This window comes from Vicia villosa, unplaced genomic scaffold, assembly GCF_029867415.1.
Source record: "Vicia villosa cultivar HV-30 ecotype Madison, WI unplaced genomic scaffold, Vvil1.0 ctg.004988F_1_1, whole genome shotgun sequence".
Classification (NCBI taxonomy): domain Eukaryota; kingdom Viridiplantae; phylum Streptophyta; class Magnoliopsida; order Fabales; family Fabaceae; genus Vicia; species Vicia villosa.
In genome coordinates, this window is record NW_026706552.1 from 1 (window position 1) to 19,440 (window position 19,440).

The 19,440-nt window shown below is 33.0% G+C and overlaps 2 protein-coding genes across 2 annotated transcripts; one reads left to right on the forward strand and one right to left on the reverse strand.

The window, feature by feature from the left end:
- Positions 1-13,682: 13,682 nt before the first annotated feature.
- LOC131642419 (egg cell-secreted protein 1.2-like) lies at positions 13,683-14,096 on the forward strand. Its single transcript, XM_058912666.1, has one exon. It carries the CDS (start codon positions 13,683-13,685, stop codon positions 14,094-14,096), a length of 414 nt encoding a protein of 137 aa, XP_058768649.1.
- Positions 14,097-16,471: 2,375 nt separating this feature from the next.
- On the reverse strand, positions 16,472-17,977 carry LOC131642417 (hydroxycinnamoyl-CoA:piscidic acid hydroxycinnamoyltransferase-like). The gene has a single exon (XM_058912663.1). It carries the CDS (start codon positions 17,933-17,935, stop codon positions 16,553-16,555), a length of 1,383 nt encoding a protein of 460 aa, XP_058768646.1. The 5' UTR covers positions 17,936-17,977; the 3' UTR covers positions 16,472-16,552.
- Between the last annotated feature and the right edge of the window lie 1,463 nt (positions 17,978-19,440).

Below are 19,440 nucleotides of genomic sequence, written 5' to 3' on the forward strand. Positions count from 1 at the left end.
GTATGTTGGGGAAACTTCCGCAACTGAAGATGATCTTGGTTTCGTCGTTGTCAGGACTACACCAATCAATGTCTGTATGAGTGAGAGACATGATTTTCTGTGACCAGTAAAGGCCATCCCTCATGTTCCAGAAAGTGCTAGACTTCGGTAGGTGTGAAACGAACCATTCGTATAACAACGGTACGCAGCATGTGATTAATCCTCCTCGCTGCAGGTTTCTTGAATGCACAGAGTGATAAGCATCCGCAAGCAAGGTTGGAACTGGATTTCCAATTAAGAAGATCTTAATTGCGTTGATGTCGACGAAATCGTTAATGTTAGGGAACAAAAACAATCCGTAGATAAGCAAAGCCAAGACTTCCTCAAAAGCGCTCATATCTTGGATGCTGACGAAGTACCGAGCTTGATCAAACAGGAATTTGGAGGGCAATCCTTGAATTCCTCCTCTACTCACCATATGAGTTCTAATGTCGACTACGTTCAAAGGAGTAGTTGCAGCAATGATAATGTCGTCAGGATTCTTTTCCAAACCGGAGTACGGATCTTGCGCGTACACGGGTATTCCAATCAGACGAGAGTACTCCTCTAACGTAGGCATGAGCTGATAATCTGGAAAGGTGAAGCAGTGATACGTTGGATCGTAAAACTGTACCAAGGTGGGAAGGATCCCATCCACCATGTTGGTATTGAGCAAAGGCAGAAGTTTTCCATACTTCTCCTTGAAAGCCTGGGGGTTGACCACCAGTTTTCCGAGCTTTCCCAGTTCCTCGACCTGGGGAATCTTGAAGGTGTATTTCCTAGCTCTCTTTCTCCCATAATCCATGGTATAGATCCTTAAGTCCTTTCTCCGTTTCTCTCTTTCTATGAAGTTCAAAACGTTCGTTATTTAGTTTCCTTGAAAAACGACTCGAAAAAGACTCCTTTTTTTTTTTTTTTAGTTGTTTATTAATGAATGATGCATGAATGCATGAATGCACACACAAGAGTTTTAAACAAACATGGCGTTGAAGGGTATAGTGGTCATGAAGTCAAAACGCAGTCTCCGCCCCAATGGTAAACTAAGGTTAAGGATTTTTGTACCTGTAGAACGGGTTCTAGGGATCTCAGAGTTTTTGCTCAACCTTAAAGATACGTTGATTGGTATCTATAAGAGAGTTTTCTCTGAGTGTAGTATCTGCGTGACAATTACTTCCGTAATCACCGCTCTACGTCCTAAAAAAGGCTTTAAGTGGGGTTAATGTGTTTCTAGGTCCTCCTGGTACAAATCAGTCTCGGAATGCAGTGGCGCAGTTAATCACAACCAGCCAGGCAAATCCCAAGAGTAGACTTGGAAACCAAGATTAGAGGGCCTTCACCGGGAAGACATCCTCCATCCTATCTTATGTTGCACTCAAATCCGGGTATAGGATTTCTCACCACAAGGGGGAATCAAGCCCTTTCCCGATACAGAATAAACAAAATAAACAAATATATATGCAACAAACACATGATATGACACAGAGGTTAGGCAGGACCTCTCTTGTTTGAGGGGGAATTTGGCATCCCTAATTCCTCATTGGGGCTGGACCAGCAACAGGTCAACCATTGGTTTGGATGAAAAACCAAGGTTTTGAACACTTATATCCCCAGCAGAGTCGCCATTTTTCTGTGGTGTCGTTTTCTTTTACCTCCCCGTTTCACTTGGGAGGACGGCACGCTAAACCCTTCACGCGAAATTTGGAAGGAGAATGCGCCCGTGGTGGGATGAATTTTATTTCAGTTCTTCCTACGATATCACACGAACTTTCTTATTTGTCCTACGAGTAGGAAAGGGGAAAAAAGATCTCAACTAAACCCTAGGAGTTTGCTAAGTGTGGGGATTTACACCTAGACTAGAAATTCTGGAGTCCGGGAGGTCGGTTATACATAGGGAAGTGTTTAAACACCCTACATATCTGTAGTACTCTACAGGAACCTTCTCTGTGTCATTGTGATTGTGTTTGCTGCTAATGATTGGGAAAGTTTCTCCTTTGTATTAGGAGAAGGAATTGAATTGATTTGAAAAGACAGACAGATAGATAGACTGACTATTTTTGGTATTTTATTAGCTCGCTGAGATTCCTTGTGAACCTCATGCCTACATATCCCTAGTGGAAGTCAGAGCTTAATGTAGTTCGGGGAACTAACTAGGGAAAATAATTGTTTTTGGTGCCTTGCTTGAAGCTCAAGGTTGAAGCTTGGAATTAAATCTCTGTTTACAGTAAAGAGACATGAAATCATCTCTACAGAGAGGTATTTGTACTATTCTACCACAAACATTTTGAAAGAGTGACAGAATAACTGAATTCATTTCATTCAAGAGGGGGACCTTACTTGTGTGTGTGCAAGTATGCCAGTCAGATGCCTCTTAAATGAAAGAAAGATGCTCGTCCAAATTAGGGAAAGTGTACAAGTCTGGGGATGTGCCAGAGCATGTCTTTCAGAGTCCTAAATGGGAGACTTTGATTGAAATTGAAATTGAAATGTTTGTTTGTTTGAATGTGGTAGAGTAGTAAAAATATCTCTCTATAGAGATAAGCTATGTCTATCTACTGTATGAAAGATTTGACTTTAGCTGGCTTGTATGAGGCCCAAGCTTGAGGCTTTTTGATTGATTAATTAATATTATTGACTCTGGGAGATGACTCTACTGAGGATTAATTACAGGGTATTTTTGTGTTCTGTACAAAGCCCAGAATTGAGGCTGACTCTACTTAGGGAGACTCTATTTATGTGCCTTGTACAAAGCCCAAGGTTGAGGCTGACTTTAGCTAGGGAAAAACACTATTTTCTGCCTTGTACAAAGCCCAAGGTTGTGGCGGACTCTTAAATGAATTAAGTATGGATGACTATATGGGGAAAGATCCTAAGTGTTAGGAATCTTTGACACATGAAAGATATGGTTTATCTGCCTTGTACAAAGCCCAAGGTTGTGGCTACTGAATGATGAAGAACTCACTGGGGAGACTCTATTATCTGCCTTGTACAATGCCCAAGGTTGAGGCTGACTCTTGACAGGGGAGTTTTATTGTTTGGGTGCCTTGTATGAAGCCCAAGGTTGAGGCTAACTGTTTTTGTTGGTTTTGACTCTATTGAGGAGATTTTATCTATTAAAAGACTGTTTTTTGATGGAAGCTAACCCTTTCCAGGGATTTGACTCAGCTGGTGAATTTGTCTGTTAAAAGACTGACTTTTATCATGTTTTTGGAGGCTGACCCTTTCCAGGGGTTTTGACTCTTTTGGGGAAATTATCTCCTAAGAGAAATGAATCTTTATTTTTTTTTTTGACATTTATTAATTGACTTTGGAGGCTAACCCTTTCCAGGGATTTTTATTGAAATGATGGATTGATTTTAATTGACTTTGGAGGCTAACCCTTTCCAGGGATTTTTATTGAAATGAAAAGTGGATGGCAGACAGATTATCTAGTGGAGACTCTTTGTTTAAAGCCCAAGATGAAGGCTGACTCAATGCTGAGGATGACCAAAACATAGATCCTAGACTCTACTAAGGAGGATTGATGAAGATAAGGGTGACAGAGACTGTCCATGTCTCTCATTCCAAAAATGTACTCAATGAAAATTGAGACAAACTTAGCTTGTTTAAAGTCTGGTTTAAATTGGAAGAAACTCACCAGGGTAGGCTAAAAGGTGACTAAAGACCTGTTCCTATGTTTATAAGAAACCTGATGGGTCCTTGTATACAAGCTCAAGAGGAAGCTGGAAATGCTTTTAAGAAGCCTGTGGGTCCTTGTACAAAGCCCAAGAGGAGGCTAATCGAGGGTCCTTGTTATAGCACAAGAGAAAGCTTATGTAGTTTTGAACTTATTTTGGCTCTAAGCAAATGGGTAAGAGGTTTCACCGGGAATAATTCCTCTTTGGGTGGATGTGTCCTATTTTTTTGGATTCTAAGGTTTTTGCCAAGATGTTTCACCGGGAATAATTCATCTTGGGGGTTTGAACTACAGATCTCTAATTAGGAAAGAGCCTTCACCGGGAAGACATTCTCAATCCTAGGTCATATTCCTATAATATATATATAGTTTAACTGTCCTAAGGTTTATACTCAAACGCAGTTCTAAACTAATATATGCACAGTTTATATTTGACAGTAATTTAAACAAAGACTGTAAATTGAAAGCTTGTAAAGCCTAACCTGGATGGAGTGGAGGCCATTGAAGAAGTATGTACAGAGCCTCAACAGTATTTTTGTTGTTTTGTTGATAACAGTTGAGTATATATGATAAACAGTTAATGGTTTTTGAAAACAGAAGAAGTGAAGATGGACAAAGGTCACATAGGTATCTGAAGAGTTTCACCGGGAATAATGCCCTTCAAATACCAGAAGAATGTTTTGAAAACAGGAAGAAGATTTTGAAAATACAGTTTTGAAAACAAGCTAAGAAGAGAAGATTTTTGGGACTTACACTCTATTAGAGGCCCACTTAAAAATGATTTACTGTTTATGAAAACAGTTGAAGAAAAGATTGAAATGATATAAGGTTTCGTTGTTTGAAAACCTTAATCATCTGTTTAATCGGAGATTGAAAACAAATTTGTAGATTGACAAAAGTCAACTTAATTAAGGCAAAGATGAAATCTATACCTAATTAAGACCTAAATAAATAGGGTTTTTATCATAACATTATTCACAAAGTAATTAGGTTGAAACAAAATGAATATATATATTTTAAAGTATTTAAGAAAACATTTAAAACATACTATTTTAAACCTAATTAAAATACATGAAATAAATAATATTTTTATGATTTTTTTGATTATTTATAAAATATATATATTAATCAACAAGTGTTTAAAAAATGAAGTCAAAATGAAATAATTTGATAAGTTAAATAATTGGTTAAAGTTGTGAAGGAATTAAGTTAGAAAAGTGATAAAAAAATAGGTTTTGGTCCTAGCAAGGCTTGAACTCACGCCCTTATAGCCACACACTCAAAACAACACCACTGAGCCAAACGCCAGTTGGTGACTATAACACGCGCGCATTTGGTTTTGTTTTAAAACAAGTTAGAAAAATCTGAAAAAAATAAAAGGATGAAAAAGTCTGGGGCGAGGGGGATTCGAACCCCAGACTTGTGGCATGATGATACTAAGGGCGCATGTGTGGCCACTAGGGCAAGTTGTTTAGTCGTTAATAAAACGCATGCCATTCAAAATAAAATAAAACCTGCCCTGAGAATTCAAATTTGCGCGCCACCACCATCTTCGTCTTCAACCTCAAGCTCTCCATTTTTGGATTTCTGAACTCACTCGTTTCTCAACCATTTGTCATGATGTAAACACGAAACTTGCTCTAATTTCACTCACGATTCTAAATATGTAACTAACATGAACTATCATTAACTACATCTAACTAATTTATCAGAAATCGTGAAGAACCCTAAAATTTCAAAATCAAATTAAATGACTATACTGAAAGATAAATGGATGATGATAGAGGGTTTTCAATCCTCTGATGATGCTGAACAAGATAGAATCGAGCTATTTCACAAAAGGTACTTAAATTAAAGAGGTGAGGTTCAGAAACTTACCTCTGAAAATGGAGATCGTGAGGATGATTGAGAGCACCTGGGTTTGAATGAATGATCTCAATAGCTTCCCTGAGACTCAATGATGCTAACTGGATGCTTATTGTAGCCTGAATCCTTCTGAATTGTTCTATGGACCTCCCTCGATTTGAGCTTCAAGTGGACATGGAGGTTGTTGAATCCTGAGTTACAGATGAGCTGCAGCCATCTGGTTAGCTTCACTATGACCTGAGGAGTGTGTCTGGATGATTGGCTTGCCTTGAAACCTTCTGAATCACTCCATGGACCTCCAACTGCAAGTGCTCCAAAGTGAGAGCAACAATGGTGTTCCTCCACCTACAGAAGTGATCCAGGTGCTTGGATCACCTCAAATGACCTCCCTTGAGATGTTAGAATGCTCACTTCCCAAAGATAAGCTTTGGTTTGAAGAAATCGATTCTTCTTGCCAAAGAACTTTGAAAAACAATGAACAAGAGGAGAGAAGGAGAAAGCAAGTAATATGGTTGCTTTGGTGTGTTTTTGAATGAGGAATGCATCTGTATTTATAGGCAAATGGATCAGTATAGCTGCAGAGGAGTGAGCTTCCTTAGTGAAGTTGATTTGCTTTCTTAGCCATGAAGGAATTTTGCAAATATCTCTTATGCAATGATGAGAATTTTGATTCCATTTGATCAATCCCCTAGCCCTCGATTTTGCTTGATCTTAGGGGACAATTCTGAGCCAGAAATGAGCTCTAATTGGTTGGTGAGAAGATTCCTTGGGTGATTCATCAATTTGCCATAAATTCACAAATGTAATCATTACATAATCACATGTTCTTGTTTTTTTAGAATCTTCTTCAATCCTTATGGCATGGTGAAAATGAATGCATGGCATGGTTTCAGATGTGTTATGGGTCGTGTAGCATCCATAAGAGAGGTTATTTGCACAAAATTTGCAAAGTCCAAAAGTGTCCATGACCTATAATTTTACTTCATGAGGCCAACTTTGAACAAGCATAACTCCTAGCTCAAATTGAATTTGGAGAAGGTTGAACACAATTTGGAAAGCCCTAAACATCTACTTCAAATCATTAGTTTATGTCTTCTTCAGAATCATTTAGGAAATTTGTGAAAAATGAGCCTAAAGTTGGATGAAAACTAGGTTAAAACACTTAGAAAAATTTCTAAGTGTTTATGACCTAAACTTCAAAATTTCCAAAACTTCATAAATGGTTGATCTTTTGAAAAAATGTTCCTTTGTAAGATGTTGTTTTATTTTGCAAGATCTACAACTTTCATGTTGGAAGTTTTTTGAGTTGTGTAGGTGAAATTTTGAGATTCTCACCATGCCTTCAAAAACCCTAATTCCCGACTTTTCGCTCCTTGATGAATTTCTTTGAATTTCTTTGGCCAAATGACTTTGACATCCATATATTGATGATATTGATCTTTGAAAGTCATTTTTTGACCAAAAACCTTAAAAGTCAATGATGATCCTTCACAGTTGACTTTTTCCTGACAAAGTGAATTTTTGGGCTTTTGTGTAGAAATAAGATCTTCTCCACAAATGGATGATATAAATGGATTATATGGAGGTAGTAGAGATCCTTGAATCATGTCTTGAGTTTTGGATTCATGCCCTGATCAGAAGTCAACTATCTTGGTGAATTAGGTCAAAACCCTAATTTGTCGACCATGTGAAAGTAATGACTGTAGACTTTGAATTGAAGTGTGATGTCCAGTAGACCTTGTAACATGAGTTATTTGAAGATGATTGATGTCTTTGAATGACCCTCTGAGGTTTTTTAGGGTTTCCCAAATGTGATCCCTGATTTCAGTCCTTGATAGGCTCAGAACCCTAGTCTGGCGACCTGAGTAAACCTGTACTCATATGACTGGATGTCTAATCAATCATAGATGAGAAAAGTGAAGTCTTTGAGCCTCATGATTGTATTAGGGACTAATCCTTGTATTGATTGATCCTTTGCCTGAGCTTTCTTGTCTTTGAGCATCCTCGATTAGGTACCAGATGGAGAAATGACTGCTCTGGGTATTTGTCTTGACCTGATGAAAAATCCTGAAGATATGTCATCTCAGGGGGGTCAAAAATTAGGGTATGACAGATTGCATATTGACACACAATGCAATGGTTAAGGGTTTGAAAGATCAATTCGTTTGGAACAGATATAATATAAAAAAGTGCCACTGATTTAGATGTAACCGTTACCTGAAGGATGTAACCGGTTACATGGTTACGTTACAACCCATATTTTCAAATTCACGAGCATGTAACCGGTTACTTGAATGATGTAACCGGTTACATCATGTTGAAAATGTTCAATGGCAAAAGATGTTTGCTACTGCCAACGATGTAACCGGTTACATGATGTAGGTAACCGGTTACATGATATAGGTAACCGGTTACATCAATACAAAGGGTGCCCAGCATGATTTTTCAAGGGAGAAAACTTATGCCATGTATCTTTGAAGTTTGACTATGCATTTGAATGAAAGTGTATATGAATTTGAGCACTAAACTTATGCCAGTCCGGTTCACGCGTTTCAGTGGGCTAGTTGTTTGGAGTTGTTGGATTCGGTTCAGTAAGGTGACAGCGGCGAGGACAGATTCGTGTGGATGCAGAACTCGAATGGTTTTTTCTCAGTGGCCAGCATCTCCGCTATGTGTGCCCGTGTCAAGACCAGTTCTTGGCAGCCAATAACGCGTAGGATTTTGAAAATTGTTTGGGGTTTGGATCTTCCGGCTAGGATAGCTATCTTTGCTTGGAGGTTTTTTGTCGAGAGACTTCCTACTATCGACTCTCTTACTGCTAGAAGTATTGCAAATATCAATAATTTGGATTGTGTTTTTTGTGGGGATCATGTGGAGACTGCTACGCATTTGTTCTTTGAATGCCAGGTAACGCATAGAGTTTGGGAGTGGGTGTTTTGTTGGATGGGAGTTAAAAGACAGTTTACTTTGGAAGAATTCAAAGACTTTCTGTCGGTTCAAGAAAAGGTGAAGAAAGTCAACGATAGGGAGAAGCTGAATTTCATTTGGATCTCCTTAATGTGGAGTGTTTGGCTCATGCGTAATGCGATTATTTTCGAGCAAGTTCCGTTTAACTTTGAGGTGGTGGTTTACAATGTGTTGTTCTATTCTTGGAGTTGGTTAGCTAGATTAAGTGAGTCTTTTTCCTTTTCTAGTTATTATGATTGGTACAAGTTACCGATGTCTTGTTTCGAGTACTTGTAATTTGGAGTTTGTTAGGTGTAAGGGTTGCACCCCTACTGCGATTTCTTAATATCATATTTGCTTTTAGAAAAAAAAAATTGAGCACTAAAGAATATCAATGTAAAGTATTTAGCTTGTACCAATATGAGTTGAAGATCAATCAAACCAAGACTTAATCTTCATGAAATTGCAAGCTTTATCCTATGCCATTTCTCTTTTCTCATCCTTTTTGAAATACATGCAATATGTTGTCTTCGTCAAAATAAAGTCTTTAAGCAATTTGGGGAATCTTGAAAATACACAATAATCTCAAGATTATTACACTTGCACAAGCTTACTGCGGGTGACTCACTTATAACTCTAAGACACACTAATCTTAGTCTTCTTAAGGATTCTGACCAACTGGTCCTTTAAGGAACAATCAAACTACAATTTGAAAAGAATGTTTGTTTACAATATAATGTTTCTACACAAGCTGATAGTAAACAGTAGGTTATGGCTCTTATTTGAAATAAAGTGATACTTACAAATATATGAGGGCAAAATTTGGGGTGCAATTGTAGGTTATGGCTCTTATTTGAAATAAAATGATACTACAATTTTGAAGTTCGAGAGAAAAAGGAGTGTTTGGAGGTAAGAAAAATAATAGAAAAAAGTTATTGTTAGGATATAATATACCTTTGAGGCTTTCACAACAAAGATCTAGGGCAATCACATAACAAGAGTGACACCATCCCATGAGCAGCAATCTATCTCATTTTGTCATGTATTATCACCTTCAGATTCTATCAAAGAGCTTATCCCAAAAATTTGATTATGATCATCAATCCATTGAAGAAATTCCATTATATGAGATTGTTACATCAGCAAGATTTGTGAGTATGCTTTAAATAATTTTTCTTGTCTTGTATAAATTAGCTCTGCATTTCAAAACTGGTGTAGTGCTTTTGGGTTATGTTTATGTCATTTAGTGGTGGAAGGAAACTAAATTATCTTGTTGTATAGAATGAGTGGTTCTGTTTTCTCTATTTCAAAAGGTAATTATTATAGTTCAAAATTCCCCATACGACTTTTACCATTAATTTTTTTAAGAACCATTTGATAAGACATTAGAAATATGTGAAACACTAGGATTTAACAGGTCAAACCGGATGGCAGAATATATAGAAGTCTGCAGAACGGGTACCAACATTGAATGGCATCAAACTATGTAGTCTTGTTTAAATACTCCTGCTACATCGAGCTTTGTGATATATTAAAACAAATTATTCCCTTCAGTCATAACTATAAGTAAAAATAACTACTTTTCCACTTATTAAAAAAAATTAGTTAAGTATAATTAACTTTTTTTTATTTCATGTACAATTAAAGTAAAATTTATTATAACATCCTTAGTTATATTTGACGAATCAACTGTTAAAGTATAATTGCACATTCATAGTGTTAGCTGTCAATTTCGTTGATTGAGCCTTGTGTTAAGCTTTAACTAGTTTAACCCAATATATGTTACGCGATACTAAAATAGACTCTGAATGAGAAGTCATTCAGTGTGCCATGTTAGTAGACACTGAACCTGAGAATACAGAAGAAACAATCAAGAAGAAAGTCTGGCTGAAGGCCATGAAAGAATAACTTGAGGCTATAGAAAGAAACAAGACTTATGAGTTGACTGAGCTTCCAAAAAAGAAGAAAGTAATCAGCGTCACATGAGTTTTCAAGGTGAAATTGAAGTCAGATGGATCAAATGGGAAACACAAAGTGAGGTTTGTAACTAGAGGTTTTCTTCAAAAACCTAGGCTAGATTACATTGAGATGTTAGCACCCGTAGCTAGACATGAAACAATCAGGTTGGTGAGTGCTATAGCTGCTAATAAGAATTAGTATACGATACGTCTGGATGTTAAATCTGTATTTCTGAACGGTCCTTTACAGGAAGAAATTTATGTGTCACAACCTCTTGGATTTGTGAAAATGAATCAGGAATGGATAGTGTACAAGTTGCTTAAAGCTTTGTATGGATTGAAGCAAGTGTCTAGAGCTTGGAATTTGAAGATTGATTCATTTTTCAAGAGGCTGGGTTATCAGAAATGTGAGATAGAATATGGCGTTTATGTTCAGCATATTTTTGGAGGCAATATGATTCTGGTGTGTCTCTATGTTGATGACATATTGTTGACTGGAAGTTATTCTAATGAGATAGTCAAGTTCAAGAAGGTGCTGATGAATGAATTTGACATGAATGACCTAGGAAAGTTCGTATACTTTCTAGGGATGGAGGTTTTATACTCTAAGAAGGGTATTATTATGCATCAGCTGAAGTATGAACTTGAGCTTCCAAAGAGATTCGAGCTGACAAATTGCAAGTCTGCAGTCACACCTGCTGAGACGACAAGCTGGATTCTGATGTTGAAGGTGATGATGCATATACTAAACCATAAAGAAAATAAAAAATTAAAAGAGGATTTAAAGTTAAATAAACCTATAATTTAGTTTTAACAATTGAATCAAATGAGATATGCGCATGTTACTTGTGCAGATTACCCAATCATAAAACTATATTATATTTATATGCATTGAAGTAAAGAAAAGAAACTAAATTGACTTCTTTATTAAAAAAAAACTCCAGTTTCAAACTAAATACTCAATAAAATATAAGTTCCATAAAATCCTACGTATCATTGAAACACATAATTGATATAAAATGTCAATTATTATAATTATTTAGGAGTGGCAAATTGGATGGATATGAATTTGATTCAAAACAATTCAGTAGTCCATTAACAATCTATTAAAACTTCTTTAAAAATATTCTATCCATCCATTAAGTAAAAATTGCATCCAATCCATCCATTAATATTATTTTAATGAATGTATATCCATCAATTCAAAAAATTAATTTAAATGAGGAGGGATATTCTTACTCCAAGAGTAAGTTTAAAAGACTTACTCCACATCTTGACCATTAATTATTTTTAATCCAATGTCTAGAAATGATAAGTAATTAAATGTGTAGAGAGAAAACTATCACTTATTATCTTAACCATTAGATTTGCAAGAATTAATGGTCAAGATGTGGAGTAAGTATTTTAAACTTACTCTTGGAGTAAGAATATCCCTCCACAATTTAAATATATTCATATATTTTGCAATAATATTTTTTTACGTTTTCAAAATAAAATCGATATTTCAGAAAAAACTTGATTTTATTTTTTAAAAATCGGTTTTTCATCATCACGAAAAAAATTTTGAATTTCCGTATTTTCGAAAAAATACGATTTTTTATATAGGTGAGAGTTTTTCGAAAAAAACATGATTTTTTCGTTTTAATCACGTTTTTTCGAAAAAAACCTCATTTTCCCAAAAACTCGATTGTTTTGTTTTTTCAAAAGATAACCTCAATTTTTTTTCCTTTTTTTCTAAAAAAACTCAATTTTTTTAGTTTTCCGGAAAAGACCTTATTTTTTGTATTTCTGAAAAACTTGATATTTTCGCGTTTCCAAAACTCAATTTTTCATTTTTTTTCAAAAAAATTCAATTTTTTCTTATTTTCGAAAAACTCAACTTTTCGTGTTTCCGAATACCTAAATTTTAATTTCTTCCAAAAACTTCGATTTTTTTGTATTTCAAAAAAACTCAATTTTTTCGTGTTTTCAAAAACTCGATTTTTTCATTTTGTTTCAAAAAAACTTGATTTTTTGTATTTCAAAAAAACTCAATTTTTTCGTGTTTTGTGAAAACTTTGTTTTTTTGTATTTCTGAAAAACTCAATTTTTCACGTTTCCGAAAAATCAATCTCGAGATTTTGTTTTTCCAAAAAACTCGATTTTTTTTATTTCCGAAAAATTCAAATTTTTGTTTTTTCAAAAAATATTTTTTTATTATTTTTTAAGAATAATTTAATAGATTTAAAGTATAAAGTAAAAATAATTCAACAAATCATTAAAATGTTTTGGATGGATTGGATCATCCATGTATATTAAAGGATAGACAATTCACTAACTTGTTTTTTATTAGATGAATGAATTGAATGTAATTTTTTTAGATAAATTAGATGAATTTTGTTTTAATAGATTCAAATGCCACCCTTATAATTATCTACTATCAAAAGCGTCAAAGGGGAAAAAGCAAACTTATATTAGCCACCAATGAAATCAAGAGGAATATGAACCAAGTTTTCTAAACATTATAGTATCCGAAATTATAATTCAAGGATTAGAGTTTAAAAATTATGGAAATAGCTCAAAGCTATATGAAATAGTAGTAGACAATGTAGCTAATAATATTGTTTAATTTCTTTATTATTATTATTATTATTATTATTATTATTATTATTATTATTATTATTATTATTATTATTATTATTATTATTATTATTATTATTATTATTACTTTTTATTTTATTTTGATGTAATAGTTTAATTTTTGGTTTTAAAAATGAATGAGTAGAATATTATTGAGTAAAAAAAAGTATAATAATAATAATAATATTACTATTATTATTATTATTATTATTATTATTATTATTATTATTATTATTATTATTATTATTATTATTATTATTATTATTATTATTATTATTATTATTGATTCGGCCACATATACATGTTTCATTTATTAAAAAGGAGACAAATAGAACAGGCAAGAAACAAATAGATTCGAGTCAATAATTGGCATTTAACTTCTAGAAATATTACACCATTAAGAATCTCATCCTTTCCTATTCATTAGTTTAATGAAGTATGTTACAATTGCACAATTATTTCCACACCCTTCATCTTCTCATTGATCTGTTACAAACTAAACCCCCTTAGCTAACTACTATTATATATACAAACCCTTAACAACTTTTCTCAAAGAAATCCATAAAATTTATATACCATAATATTTCTCTTCTAATACTACAATGGCTTCCATGCACAAACTTTTTGTTCTTGTAGCCCTTGTGATCATCTCACTCATATCATCAACATCTATAGTGGAGTCCAGAAAACTCTCAAACCCTTCCAACTTGCCGAGCCTTGAAGCAAGATTGAAGGTGAATGGCACAGAGCCTTCAAATTGTTGGGAATCACTTTTCAAGCTACAAGCATGTAGTGGTGAGATTATAACATTTTTCATAAATGGTGAAACCTACTTAGGCAATGAATGCTGCAAGGCAATTAGGATTATTGGACATGATTGTTGGCCTAAAGTTGTTGCTTCACTTGGATTCACTAATTTAGAGACTTATACATTAGAAGGATATTGTGATGATGTTGAGAATGTTCATTCACAAACATTAACACTAGTTGAGCCTAAGGAGAATATTGTTCCATGATGGAATAAGATATATTATGTAACTTTGGCCTTTGGTGATTTTCCATAACACGTAATAACAAGGTTACAATTTTATTTATTTTCTTTATTTAGATGCATTCTTTCTTATGCTGTTGTTTTGATATGTAACGAGTTTTCAATAAATAATTTAAATTCATCTGCAAACTGATAAATGAACATGACTATATACACTAGTTACTAACACATTATGTTAAGATCTTGTATCATTCTTGTTGAATTTTATATTTGGCAAGCTGAATTCAAACTTTTTCTTAAAAGCCTAGATCATAAATTTTGGGAAACAATTGTAAAAGGTCTGATTTACCCTTTTCATCTAATAGATGATGAAGTAATAGATAAACTCTATTCTCTTTGGACAGAAGAATAAAAGAGAAAGATATACATAAATCTTAAAATCAGGAATTTCATAAGATTGTTTTTAGATGATAGTACTTTTTTCTCTGTTCGTCATTGTAAAACAACCAAAGAAATTTGGGATACTCTAAAAAAGATATATGAAGTGTCTCCAAGTATCAAACTAGAGAAGATGAACACACGAAACAAAGAAGAAGATGTAGACACTAGTCTTGGATGCTCTTTTATTTTTAGAAATATAGGAACCCATGATAAAAATTGTTTCACTAACAAATATCTATGAATTAAAAATTCGAAAATTAATCCAACTCTTAAATCTAGATTTTTTCTTTACCCACCTCCCTATAGGGGTCACCCCAGCGAAAACCCCATTTTACTCTGCTTCGGCCATACTTCGGAATTGCATTTCCGAAAAATCCCAAAAATTGAGATTTTGATTAATTCGGAGATGCATCTCCGAAAAAACAAAAAAAAAATCTAAAAATCCCAAAAATTAATTTTAGGATATTAATTAATTCATATATCATAAATTTGATATAATTTATGAGTAATGAATAATAATAATTATATATTTTGATATAATTTATGAGTTATGAATAATAATTATTATATATTTATATTCTGATTCATATTTTAAAATTTAAAATAATTTTAATTAAAAAAATTAAAATAATTTCACTTATAAAATGAGTTATAATTTTTTATTTATATATTTACAATAATTATTATATATTTACAAAAAAAATTAAAAAAATGAGTGTTTTAATTTATATATTTATATAATAATTATTATATATTTATAAAAATTATTATATATTTATATATTTATAAATTTATATAATAGTTATTATATATTAATTATAAATATATTTATATATTTATATAATAATTATAAAAATTAAAAAAATAGTGTTTTAATTTATAATAATTATTATATATTTATATATTATATATTTATATATTTCACTTACAAAATTAATAATTATTATTATATATTTATATATTTCTATTCTGATTCATAATTAAAAATGAGTTATAATTTTTTTATTTAGTTTAAAAAAATTAAAAAAAGATTTTGTCTTAATTTTATTTAATGAATAAATTTTATATTTAACTCTATATAATTCAAAATTTACTTATGAAATTAAAATGTATGTTTTTGATTTATATAAGTTAGTAAAATAATTTTTAACTTTAAAACTATTTAGGAAATTTTGATTCACCTAGATTTTATTGATTCACCTTCATTTTATTGATTCACCTTGATTTTATACCTATTAATTGTATTGATTCACCTTGATTTTAATTTTTTAATAATTATTGAATTCTTTCGGATGTGTATCTCCGAAACATTCCAAGACCAATTAGGTCTTGGAATATTTCGGAAATGCATCTCCGAAAACTCAGAAAACTCAAAAAAGGGGTGTTTCGGAAATGTATCTCCGAAAACTCAAAAAGGGGGTGTTTTCGGAAATGCATCTCCGAAAACACCTTTTTTTCGTGTTTTCGGAAGTGCATTTTCGAAAACACCTTTTTTTTCAATAAAAAGTACGTTTTCGGAAATTCATTTCCGAAACAAGGGGTATTTTGGTAAATTCGCCAGAGGTGTTTAAGAAGGATAGGAGGTGGGTAAAGAAATTTCCTAAATCTATAGATGGAAGCCATTATGAATTTTAAGAAAAAACAAGAAAGAAAGAATAGAGAAAATGAACGAGTTGATTCGACTGCTTAGATATGAACAAATCCAAACAGAAGAATCATCGTCATCATCTTGCTCCTATCATACAACTTCGATTCAATCTTTTGAAAGAACGTATTCAGTCTTTGAACGATCAACATCAAACAAAGGATCCTCTTATTCAAAGAACAAAAGAAAAGAGAACAAATATTTTTCTAAGAAATTGCATTCCTCAATTCAACTTAAATGTATAAATAACACATTATTTGAACAAAGTAAAGTATATAAAAGATGACATATAAATCATACAAACAAATCCTCATTATCATAAAAAAGACATTATTAAGTAACGTACATAAAAGATGACATGTAAAGCATACACACTAATCTTCATTATCACAAATTCACAATCTTGCTGATGTGAACAACCCATATAAATCCTCATAGAAAATCTTCTTGAAAAGCTCCATCAAATCAACTTGAAAATGCATACACACAATAACAGAACCATCCCCATCAGGACTCAATAGAATAATTCCCCTATCATCTGGAGAGACATGTCCAATACCAAAGTAAAATGGTTTTCCCCACCCAAAATCAACTTTATATGCAGGAAAATTCAACCAACTTGTTATCCGAAGATTAGGATTCCCAAAATATGTAGCATTCTTACCTTCTCCACCTATAAACAACCTCCTTGCATCATCCAAATGCTCAAAACCTCTAATAACATCAATCTGTGATCTTATATACTCATTTGTTATCAACTCATTTGCTTCTCTTATCTTCATTGCAACATAACTCAAAGGCTTTGATGTGATTTCTCCGGTAAACCCTTTTGCTGAAGTTTGAATCAAAGCATTCCCATAATAATTCTTAGAAAGATTTGGACTTATTCTATTTCTAATTTCAACATTGAATCTAACAACACTTTGTTGATTCTCTTCTAGATCACGCGCCTTAGATGCACTTTTCCATATATGTGCACTAATTGCTTCAAAGCTACTATAAGGTCTTGACCCTTTTGGAATACCAAACTCATTAGCCTTTTTCTTCAACTTTTCAACTTCTTCTGCCGTGAGTTTCAACAATTCAGCTGTTATACTCTTTTTTCTTTCAATATTTGCGTCAGATCTTCCAAGAATGAGTGGTGGTGGCTTTAACTCTATGTGTTCGAAAAGCGGTTCTAAAGGAGTGTGTAAGAATTTGAGAAGCTTTCTATCTAAAAAGGGTATTTCATTAGAATTTAATGTTTCACCTCTTGCTTTTTTGGCCCATGAATTCAAGAAGTTCGAAAAACCAGCACCATCAGATAAAGGGTGAGAGTAAGCAACTCCAATAGCAAATACAAAGCTTTCATCTTTGTTTGAGAATCTTGTAACTTGAACAACAAGCAATGGAATTTCCTCCATGGGTTGACCATAATCGATTTTTGGAATAAGCTCTTTTGTAGAGTCAGAAGGTGAAAAGTCACCATATTCATCAACTGTTTTTGATGTTTCAGCTTCTGTCAAAACAGCTCCTTTTGCATTGAGATTCAGTTCAACCCGACCACCTTTTGTATAACAATATCGACCAGCTATAGGATAGTAATAAACAAGAACCTTGCTGAGAGAGTTTTTTAAGGTTTCAATGATTCTGTTTTTTTGGTTTTGTTTTGGTTTGTAAATGAAAACAAGTGGTGTGTGACTTAGGCGCACAACTTGATCTAAATCAGAGAGCCATAAATAACCATTAGGAGTTGCTTCGTTTGGTGTGACAGTGTAAGAAGCTTTTATGGTAACCATTTTTGAATTCTTGGAATATTTTTGTTTTTCTATATGATCTTGTGATTCATTATTCATAGATTTTTCATCATAAAAGTCACCGTAGGGAATTTTCTTGTAGCGTGCAAGGCCGGTTGATATCTCTTTATATTATCTTATATGTCACTAGTTTTTCTTTCTATATTCATTTCCATTTTCTATAATATTTTGCTTCAGTATTGTAGCTGATACTTATCAAATATTCTACTTTAGTATTTAATTAATTATTTTTTTTCTCTCTTTTGTTTGGCTTGTCCTAAAGAGATGATAGCTTGTAAATAAAATTTGTATATTAAGTTAGGTAGGATTGTAATTATGTCAATATTTGTAATATAAAAATAGAGAATATATGTTAGATTGATATGACTACTTTTGAGAAGCTTTTAAGTGTAATGGTAATGGTTATCTGATGATTAAAGTATACAAAAGAGTAACACTTTAATGTTGAAGTCAGTCAGTGTACTTAATAAGGTAAAATTTTGGAAATATTGTGGAAATTTATTTTGAAGGAAATAGATATTCAATCAAGACATCAACTTTTGATGATGACAACTAAGGACAACGAATGATAAGTCAGGCGCAACATTTAAACGTATAAAGATGCAAACATAAGTATTATTGTTTGATGAACTTGACTATCCGAAGAAGGAAAACAAAGTAGAAATTATACAAAGCCTCAAAACGGTTTCAAGCAGTGTGTTACCCTAGGATTTCGACTTGCTAAATAATGGTAAGTGATTTCTAAGACAGGTGAGATTATTAAAGAATCTAAGGCGAAGAGTCTGATTAAATAGTTTTGTTTAGTCAAGATTGACGTTCGACTACCAATAAATCATCATTGCCAAGGTTCGACTAGAATTAGTCAATACACCATGCATGTTCGACTAGAACAAACAACAAAACTTAGACGTTTTGTTTAAGTATAGCTCTGAAGTCGGAGAGCATCAGAAGTCAAGAGGCAGTTTCAAGCAGTTTTCTGGCAGTTTTTCACAGGACACGTGGAAGTCTCACAGTTGAAGATATTGCATGTCGAAGACACGTGTTGATTGATAATCAGTCGACCGTTAGTAGTAGTTATTTTATTTTTACTATTTAAGCAAGTTCAATAGGAACAGTTTAGGGTCCGCATTTTCTACAAAACACAAGTAAACTCAAATCTCTGTGCAAAATGAGTGACGAGTGCAACTTTGGAATGTGCGTATGTGTACCAGTCTAATTTATGCAATCATTTTATGTTATATTTCATTTTCAGTGCACATTTAATGCTTTCTATTACTTTTAGTTATTTTAAAAGCCTTTAATTTCAGCGTTTACTTTTACTTTAACGTTATTGCTGCATTTAATACAAACCAGATACATGTAATAAACAAATTAAAGCAATTAGTCCTGGAATATTCTAGTTGATTCCGCAAAAGTAACCTTTAAAAAGGAAACTAGCGCTTGTTTACCATATTTCTGGGTAAACAAATTGGCACGCCAAGTGGGAC